The sequence below is a fragment of the Trypanosoma conorhini genome (assembly GCF_003719485.1).
Source record: "Trypanosoma conorhini strain 025E chromosome Unknown Tco_14.4_contig_00711, whole genome shotgun sequence".
Classification (NCBI taxonomy): Eukaryota; Euglenozoa; class Kinetoplastea; order Trypanosomatida; family Trypanosomatidae; genus Trypanosoma; species Trypanosoma conorhini.
Window position 1 is genome coordinate 1 of NW_021704802.1, and position 8,624 is coordinate 8,624.

Here is an 8,624-nt window from a genome sequence, read left to right on the forward strand (position 1 = left end):
AAAAGAAGAGCGACGCGCGCACGTCGGTAGACTGCGCAGAAAAGCACGGACACGCAGGAAGAGCGGGTGATAGAGACGGTTCCTTTGCTCCGTCTCTCGTTTTTGCTTGTTCTTGTCTTTGTCATCCCATTTTTTAAGCCTGTTTTGCTTGCTTCCAAAAGCAACGGCGACAGACGGAGATGCGCAGAAAGAAAAAAAAAACGAGGCTCTGACGCCCTGTATGACGCGTTCCCTACTTAAAATTCCTATTAATTTATGCCTGCATATATCTATTATATATATATATATATTTATATACAGGAGGGCGGGAATGCCAAAGCCAGACAAGAGGAAAAAAACAACAACAACAACAAATAAAAATAAACACGCATGCGCCCACAAAACAGTAACCCGAGCACAAGTTCGAGGCCCAAGCACTATCTACAGCGAAGAAGCCCTCCTGAAGATCTCGGTTGGGGCGGCCGGCTGTTCCGGAGGCTCAAAACCGGCCGTGTCCTTGACAATGTATTTCAGGAGACCGTGGGCGTACACCTGCGCGTAAAACCACCAGTTGATCATGTATGTGTCAAAGTAAAAGGCGGAGCGAGAGCGCTCGTTCAGGTCATCGTCCAAGGATTGAGTTTGCCTTGTCGCAAAAACCCACTCGTGCATGGTAAAGGCACGGAACTGGCGGTTCAACTCCCTTGAGCGATACAGCGCCCGGCCAAGCTTCTCAACAAGGCGTTGCTTCTCCCTAGACCCAACTGGGTGAGGAAGATGCGCCACAAGGCGAAGCAACTGATACGGCACCTCGCGGAAGAGAAAGAAACGCAGCATGAACTCAAGGTCGGATTCAATAAGGGCCCCTGTCATGAAAGACAACGCCTTTGGGTGTTTGCTTTTTCTGTTCCAATAAGCTCGTGTGGCATCCCGGAGGCGTTTCCATGTAAGGTGATTGGTCGACGACGAGGTCGCGGCATGGTACACAAATGGAAGCGAAACTCCTGGTGTTTCACATGGCATTAAACCCACTACAGAAGTGGAAACAGTAACATCCTGCTCCGTTTGCGGTTGCGATCGTTGCTGTTGCTGTTGCTGTAGCTGCTGCTGCTGCGTCTGTGTCGTGACGACTGTCAACGGTGCGACGCCCTCCACAACTGCCGTGACATTTTTCTTTGACAGCTCTGTCTTCGCCAAGGCGTTCAGAAGCGTTCCGCTCACATCACGCCGCTGGGGTTGCTCTGCATTCGCGGCCTTCGCGCGCTGCCCCCTGTAATGGTACTGCGTCTTGAACAGCACCTTGATAATCGTGTTGACCACAAAATCTACAGGGACAATGTCAGAAATGGCGTCCCCGCGGCTGGAAACCTCATGCACCACGCCCAGTCCTACGGTTAACAGCAGGCCCCCGGCTGCCGTGAGGGCGTCCACCCAGCCCGGAACTGGCTCCTTGTAGCTGCAGCCCACAATCGAGGGGCGGACAATCGACACGGGGCACTTCCCGCGTCGCGCGTAGACCAGCTGTTCGCCCATGGATTTAGTAAATGTATACGTATTCGGGAAGCCGTACTTCTTCAACAGCCTCGCGGAGACCTCATCCACCTCCTGCTCATTTAAGGAGAGAATAGACTTGCACATCGCCTCCGGATCAAACGGCAGCGGATACAGGCACTCCTCCACCGTGCTCCCCTGACGGTTATGGTTCACGTAGCAGGTGGAAACATGCACCATGGCCTCCAGCTTTCGACACTCCTTGGCGATGGCAAGGGCGCGCAGGCCGCCCAACGTGTTTGTGTCCACTGCCACGTTAAGTCGCTCATCAAAGTTGACCGTGGCTGCCATGTGCACAATGTAATGCACCGACTTTAAAATCATTTGGCAATCCTTGTCACTTAGACCCAGGCGATCCTCGTTGATGTTTCCTTCCACCCCAACGACGCGCGAGCTGAGCAGTTTAAAACCCTCCGCGCCCAGGGACTCTCGCAGTGGATCGAAGCAGGGTGAGCCCAACACCTCCTTTTCGAGACGCTCTTGCGGCCCGACGTAGCGCTTCAGCTTACGTGAGGTTTTCCCCCGGATCAGGACGTAGATGGCCTCAAGGTCCGGGAACTCCTTCAACAGCTTAAACAGGAGGACTTTTCCCATGAAACCGCTCCCCCCCGTCACGAAGAAGGACTTGCGGGAAAAGGCCTGATAGACGTCGAGAGACATGAAGATGCACTTGGTTCCTACTCTATTTGACAGCCACCGGGAGAACCGGCAGAGCGTGTGTGTGCGTGTGTGTGTGGGCGAGAGAAGGAAGGAAAAGGCGGGGGGATGGCGCCAAAGTTTCACAGGAACTACTCTCCACACAGGCTGCGTCCACCACACCCAGCCACTCCCACACACACTGAAGAAGGGGACGAAAGCAAAGCGGAACACGCAAACACGGAGAAGCACTACAGAGATGCACCAACACGACAAACGTCACTATAGCGGACTTCCTTCCCCTTTCCACCAATGCCATGTAAAATTACACGGGCGTCGCTTTGCAACCCTTCCTTCGCCTTGAGTAAGGCGGCCTCGGTGCGATGGGCCTCCACAAACCACGAGGTATGGTTGCGCAGCTTTTCCCGCAGCCCCACGCCTCCCCGTCCAATGCCGTTGAAGTGTAGAACGACAGGCGTAGCACGAGGGACGCCGCGAATTTCAAAAAAGGGAGGAAATGGTAGTTTACCTTCCACCACCACCTCCTCAATGGCGGAAGGGCTAAAGAGGCGTATGCTCCGCCCCAGAGAAATGCCGTGCAAGGAAAGAAAGAAGCTATTGTGAAAGTCCAGTCCTATTAGTCCAAAAGGAACGCGCACGGTTGGAGATACAGAGGCATCCCTGGAGATGCTCCATAAATACAACATTCCCCAGGCACTCTGATCACACCACAGTTTCTTGAGGCGAATCAAAGCGCGGTACGACATGAATGCCTGCTTCAAGGCCCACACACGGGCCACGTAGCCACCGGCATTTAGGAAGTGCAGGCGATTACGCCTATCCCCAACTAGGGCATTTTTCTGACGCAGTAGAAACCCCTCGACGCGCTTGTACGCCGAAATGCATCTTCCCTTGGAAAGACCCCACTTCACGCTACCGGTCAACTGTGGATGATAACAATTGCTCTCCGCCGTAAACAGGAGCGGGGCAGTCGCCTCCGCACGCTGCACCGCTTCAGGAGCAAAGTTCTCAAACGAGGGGGCGGTTGTGGCAATAAACCGCTCCACGGCTCGCTGGACAGTGAGGGCGCCAGTGAGAAGCGTGTCGGCCCCATCGTAAGAGACAACCACGTCCTCGTCTCGGAGCCCCGCCGCCTCGATGTACTGCGCCACCCAAAACACGCGTCGGGTGTGGGCGTACTTTTCCCCGTGGCCGACTGTCACCACGGTCACATTGGAGAGGATGGCACTAGCCACCATCTGGCACCAACCCGGAGACGGCCGCGTCTGCGCCACGACGAAGACAACCCTGGGGGTGGCGGGGGTGCGGCGTGCCGCGTTTGCCTCAGCCAGCCTTCGCTCGGCATCACCGTCGTCGAGCCGCAACCAGGCGACGCCCCACAGCAGCCACACAGCGATGGCTAGCAGCACGACGCAACGATTCCGCCTCGGTCTCATTTTCACAGGGAGAGGAACAGAAAATTTTTTCCCACTCCCACTTGATACCACCCTTCCACTCCGCAAAAAAAAAGGGGTACACGGAGTCCCACACCCACCACCTTTTTCTCCCTACTGTTTCCCCACGTGCATCACACGCGAGACTGAAAAATAAGAATAACAGGATACAACCGTTTTAACGCAAGGGAAGGTACACTAGACACGTGTTGCATTTCTACAGCGATTGCTTCCACACCGCACACCCCTTTGCAAGAAAACATCAACAACATATACTGATACGGTCATTGCTCGTCACCTTTATCTATCTGCCCCACGCACCGCAAAGAGTTTTTTTTTTTTTTGCTCTCTGCGCTTCCCCAGCGACCATTCAAAATGAATCCGCCATAACATTGAATAGGGAACTTCCCCTCATTTCTATTACTGTTTTTTTTTTGCATTTCAACACGACCACGAACCATCAACCACAGCGGCAGGGTGGACTCGGTCCCTCATACATGTTGCTTTTCGCTCTTCCCCCACACACACGCACACACTCCCCTTGGCCTCGCTTCATTATACGGGGACGTGCGCGCATATTCCTCTCGGACGCCGTCGCCCTCGCGTCGTTGGGTGTTGATGGAGAGAACGAGTTGGTGGTGGTGGCGGCGGCTCTACCGCAAGAGAGCGCGGCACGGAACGCCGCCGAGGCAGCGGGAGAAGAAATAAAAGGTAGCGGCTTCGCCGCCCTGCGCCCCGCGGCCAAGGCCCAAAGAGGCAACAACGCAAAAGCCTGCGGGGCGCCCAGGGCAATATTCACTCAAAGAGTCAAAACGAGCCCCACCTCCTCACTCGGGAGTGAAAAGAGCAGCAGGGGGGGGGGCAGAGAAACAATACATTGCGGGGAAGAGTGGAGTAAAAAAATATATAAGCACAATAATAACAAAAAGAAGGAGAGAAAGAGAGAGGAAAATGAGAACAAAGAAGAAGCTTGGATCACGTTGGCTCCAGCCTGATGGCCCGGCTTGCTATAAAAAAAAGGGGGGGGGGGGAAAAAAAGAAACATAAAATCGCCTTTCACGCCTCAACATTCTTCATCCTTATCAGTTCCACCTCCCTCCTTTCAGCGTATAATGAACGTGGAGATGAGGCCCAGAAGCGAGAAGCCCGTGGAGACGACCAGGAGAAACCACCCAACGTCGTACTTCCAATGCACCCCACTCCGCTCCGAGAGGGGTGGCTGGCTCTCGCACCAGCCCCCGTAGAACCACTCCAGCAGCAGGGCGAACACCGTCGCGGAGGCCCCAACGGCCAGAGGGAAGTAAATGGCCAGCGCGAAGTAAAGCAGTCGACCGGCAAAAAAAGAGAAAATGCACATAACAAAGTTTAACCCCGTCACGACACACGCCACGATAGCAATGCCCTCTGTAATTTGAATGCGCCTCCTGCCGTTGTTACATGTGAAGTAGTCCACAAGCTCCACCTTGACGAGTTCCTCATGGTCGACCCCCGGCACCCAGAAACGCTCCTCCCACAGGGTTATCTTGCCCTTTGTGGAGTTGCTGCTTGCGTTGACTCCGGTCAGGTCATCGGGAGCCGTAAATACGGGAATGAACAACGGCACCACGGCCAGGGCGAGCGCCGCAAAGGCAAAGAAAAGCCTGAAGCTCTCCAGGAGAGTTCGCGAAACACAACAACTGGTCATGCTACACCTGGCTATAGCCCGTGAATCCTTCCACCGCTTGCCTCGCTGAAAAGGTGAAGGAGGGATAGGAAGATGAAAAAGAAGAGCAACGGGAGGGGATGGGGGAAAGAACTAGAAAAGTCGGACAACACGACAGCAAGAACACGGGAGGAGTGGTGCGAAATAACCTCATGAGACACCGCCCTCTCAACTCACACACCCACGCAAGGAGGGGGGGGGAGGTGAAACAATAGGCGAATATGTTTGTATGTACCCAATCCCCGCCTCTGCTAACCAATGCCCATTGAGCACAAATATAAAAGATTGTCGTCTCCAAATATGTTAACGTGTTTTTCTCTTCTTTTGTTTCCTGCTTTCCCGTCCCTTCACTATAAAGACTAATTCTTTTTCATCCTGCTATCCACTCCTCCCGTCCCTTCCATTCCCCTCCCTCCCTCCACCACCGCTTTCAGTCAGTGTCCTAAAATGCGCTCTTACTAGTAAACGCGCTTGGCAGGAGGAATGCTTTCCAGCTCATTTGTTAGCATTTCGCTATGTACACCGCGGTACGCAAGGCGGGCTTTCCCGTTTTTGTCATCAAGGTAGGCAAGCGTGTGCTTCATCCAGTTGTGGTCGTCTCGATCTGGGTAGTCGTCGCGGGCGTGTGCGCCGCGTGACTCCCGCCGCACGGCTGCTCCAGTGATAGTCAAGAGCGCATTGGTGAGTAAATTACGCAGCTCGAGGGCCTCGATGAGGTTGCTGTTCCACACCGGGGACTTATCGTGGACAAGCACGTGGGAGTAATCTCGATAGCACTCTTCAATGATGCTCTGTCCCTTGAGCATACTCTCCTCCGTGCGGAACACGGCTGCGTAGAGCGCCATCGTCTCCTTCATGCGCTCACGGATACGTGCGACAGGAATGTCCCCCTTGTTGTGCAGGATCCTGTCGAGGTCGGCGATAGATGTCTCTCCGGCATTCGGCCGCAGCTCTGGCTGGCTGCGTCCCTCCTTCGTGAGGTTAAATATGACGGTATTCGCACACGATTTGCCGAACACGACGATGTCAAGAAGGGAGTTGGCTCCCAGGCGGTTTGCCCCATGCACGCTCGCGCACGCACACTCCCCCGCCGCCAGTAGACCAGGGACGATGGCGTCGTCGTCGCCGTTGCGGGGACTGACCACCTCCCCCGTCCACAGTGTCGGTATACCGCCCATGTTGTAGTGCACCGTGGGCACAATGGGAATCGACTCCTTTGTCACGTCCACGCCCGCAAAAATATGAGCACTCTCAGAGATGCCGGGAAGTTTCTCATGAAGTTGCTCTGGTGGGAGGTGGTGAAGCTGCAAGAGGACGTGGTCCTTCTTCGGGCCGCAGCCGCGCCCCGCGAGAACCTCCAGCGTAATGGCGCGGGAGACAACATCACGGGAGGCCAGGTCCTTTGCCTTGGGCGCATACCGCTCCATGAAGCGCTCCCCCTCACTGTTGACGAGGTAGCCGCCCTCGCCCCGCGCCCCCTCGGTGATGAGCACGCCAGGGCCGTAAATTCCAGTCGGGTGGAACTGCACAAACTCCATGTCCTCGTCCGGTAGCCCTGCACGTGCCACCATTGCCGTTCCGTCTCCGGTACACGACTTGGCGCTCGTTGTTGTAAACCAGCAGCGTCCGTAGCCGCCGGTGGCAAGAATCGTGTACTTTGAGCGGAACCGATGAATCGTGCCGTCGTCTATGCTCATGGCGATCACTCCACGGCAGCATCCATCTTCTACAATGAGGTCTAAGCAATAGTACTCGTTAAAGAAATTGACGCCGTATTGAAAAGATTGCCCATAGAGTGTATGGAGCATGGCGTGTCCGGTGCGGTCTGACGCAGCACATGTCCGACGCGCCTGCTTGCCACCATAGTGAATCGATTGACCGCCAAACGCACGTTGATAGATAAATCCATCCTTCGTACGCAAGAAGGGAAGTCCCATGCTCTCTAGTTCGGAGACCACACACGGTGCCTCTTGACACATGTACTGAATCGCATCCTGGTCCCCAAGCCAGTCACTTCCCTTCACGGTATCGTACACGTGCCAACGCCAGTCGTCCTCCTCACAGTTTGCAAGTGCCGCGTTGATGCCTCCCTGCGCCGCAATCGTGTGCGATCGTGATGGGTAGAGCTTAGAGATACACGCCACGTCATAGCCGGAGGCAGCAACGCCCATCGCAGCACGCAGCCCAGAACCACCGGCGCCCACCACCACACAGTCAAAGGTGTGATCTATCAACGGATACGCCTTACTCAGGCTCGAGGAGAAGCGGGCAAACGTGCGGCGAAGCATCTCTCTCTCTCTCTCTCTCTGCCGATGGTTTATCACTAGGCGGGGAAAATGTGCCTTGGTAGCAGTAATGAGCTGTGTTCTTCCGTAAGTGGCCTACACACCAAAGAAGGAGAGGGAGAATAAAGCGTGGCAAGACCCCAAAAGAAAGAAGCAAATATACATATATATAGGAGGTGGAAAAATAGAAACCAACAATCACGTCTCACATCACAGCCGACGTGAGAAAAGGACAACAGCAGCGGCGTCAAGTAGGGGGCGTTGTTTCCGCATTCAGCACCTCTTTCCCTTCACTCCTTACTTGTTTGTTTGTTTATTTGTTTGTTTTTTGCTTTTTTCTCCCCTTCCGGGGACGCCTTCGTACAACACCACGCAGGCGGGAGACAGCGAGCGAGGAGGCCCTGCTGAGATGCTGCATCCCGCCACCGTACGGCCGGGTCGTGCGACGGGGCGCAGCTCGGGGCTTCGGCTCCAGAAGCACGCGCCGGAGGGGGGGGGTCCTCCGCGGCGTCCCCCGGCAAACACCGACGGCAAAGGCAGCGGCCCTCGTGGCGTGCGTGCGTGAATGGGGAGGAGTGCGCCGGTGGCGGCCCACGCCGCCGCATCTCCGCGCACGGCAATGACGCTGCCCCCCTCCCCAGCGGTGGCGCGGGGCTTCGGCCATCCACACAAGCACGCACATACGCGCAAACAAAAAAAAGGAGGGAGGCAAAGAAGAGGCAAACAAAAGGCGTTGCGAAACACAAAAAAATGGCTGCGCACACGCACATTGCTTCAGGCAGGTGCGGCAAGACCGCCGCGCCAATGACGCAACCGAGAAGCACAGTAATAAGTAAGAAGCACAGGAATAAATAAGAAACGTCCTACCGGGAAGAGGGTTCGGATGGGAGGAGAAAACACGTTTTCGGTTGGCACCGCCTCAGGCGTTGCCGCAGAGTGAAGGCTCGAAACAAGGAAAACGAATTACGCGGAGGGGCGTACAAAGGCACCCCCTCCTCTCACCCTCCCCTCCCTCCC

At 55.4% G+C, this 8,624-nt stretch overlaps 4 protein-coding genes across 4 annotated transcripts, besides 7 other annotated features; all 4 read right to left on the reverse strand.

Moving 5' to 3' along the window:
- Positions 1-263: 263 nt before the first annotated feature.
- Positions 264-297: a microsatellite.
- A 36-nt stretch (positions 298-333) lies between these two features.
- Positions 334-366: a sequence feature (A-rich).
- A 54-nt stretch (positions 367-420) lies between these two features.
- Tco025E_08158 (fatty acyl-CoA reductase) lies at positions 421-2,190 on the reverse strand (the record flags this gene model as incomplete). The annotated part of the gene is made up of 1 exon (XM_029375013.1): positions 421-2,190. The coding sequence occupies one exon, from the start codon at positions 2,188-2,190 to the stop codon at positions 421-423; it is 1,770 nt and encodes a 589-aa protein (XP_029224868.1).
- A 55-nt stretch (positions 2,191-2,245) lies between these two features.
- Positions 2,246-2,266: a microsatellite.
- A 151-nt stretch (positions 2,267-2,417) lies between these two features.
- Tco025E_08159 (expression site-associated gene (ESAG-like) protein) lies at positions 2,418-3,623 on the reverse strand (the record flags this gene model as incomplete). The annotated part of the gene is made up of 1 exon (XM_029375014.1): positions 2,418-3,623. The coding sequence occupies one exon, from the start codon at positions 3,621-3,623 to the stop codon at positions 2,418-2,420; it is 1,206 nt and encodes a 401-aa protein (XP_029224869.1).
- A 905-nt stretch (positions 3,624-4,528) lies between these two features.
- Positions 4,529-4,589: a sequence feature (GA-rich).
- Positions 4,590-4,722: 133 nt separating this feature from the next.
- Tco025E_08160 (uncharacterized protein) lies at positions 4,723-5,304 on the reverse strand (the record flags this gene model as incomplete). The annotated part of the gene is made up of 1 exon (XM_029375015.1): positions 4,723-5,304. The coding sequence occupies one exon, from the start codon at positions 5,302-5,304 to the stop codon at positions 4,723-4,725; it is 582 nt and encodes a 193-aa protein (XP_029224870.1).
- A 405-nt stretch (positions 5,305-5,709) lies between these two features.
- Positions 5,710-5,742: a microsatellite.
- Positions 5,743-5,780: 38 nt separating this feature from the next.
- Positions 5,781-7,610, reverse strand: Tco025E_08161 (succinate dehydrogenase (quinone); the record flags this gene model as incomplete). Its single annotated transcript, XM_029375016.1, has 1 exon — positions 5,781-7,610. The coding sequence occupies one exon, from the start codon at positions 7,608-7,610 to the stop codon at positions 5,781-5,783; it is 1,830 nt and encodes a 609-aa protein (XP_029224871.1).
- Positions 7,611-7,908: 298 nt separating this feature from the next.
- Positions 7,909-7,945: a microsatellite.
- A 651-nt stretch (positions 7,946-8,596) lies between these two features.
- Positions 8,597-8,624: a microsatellite.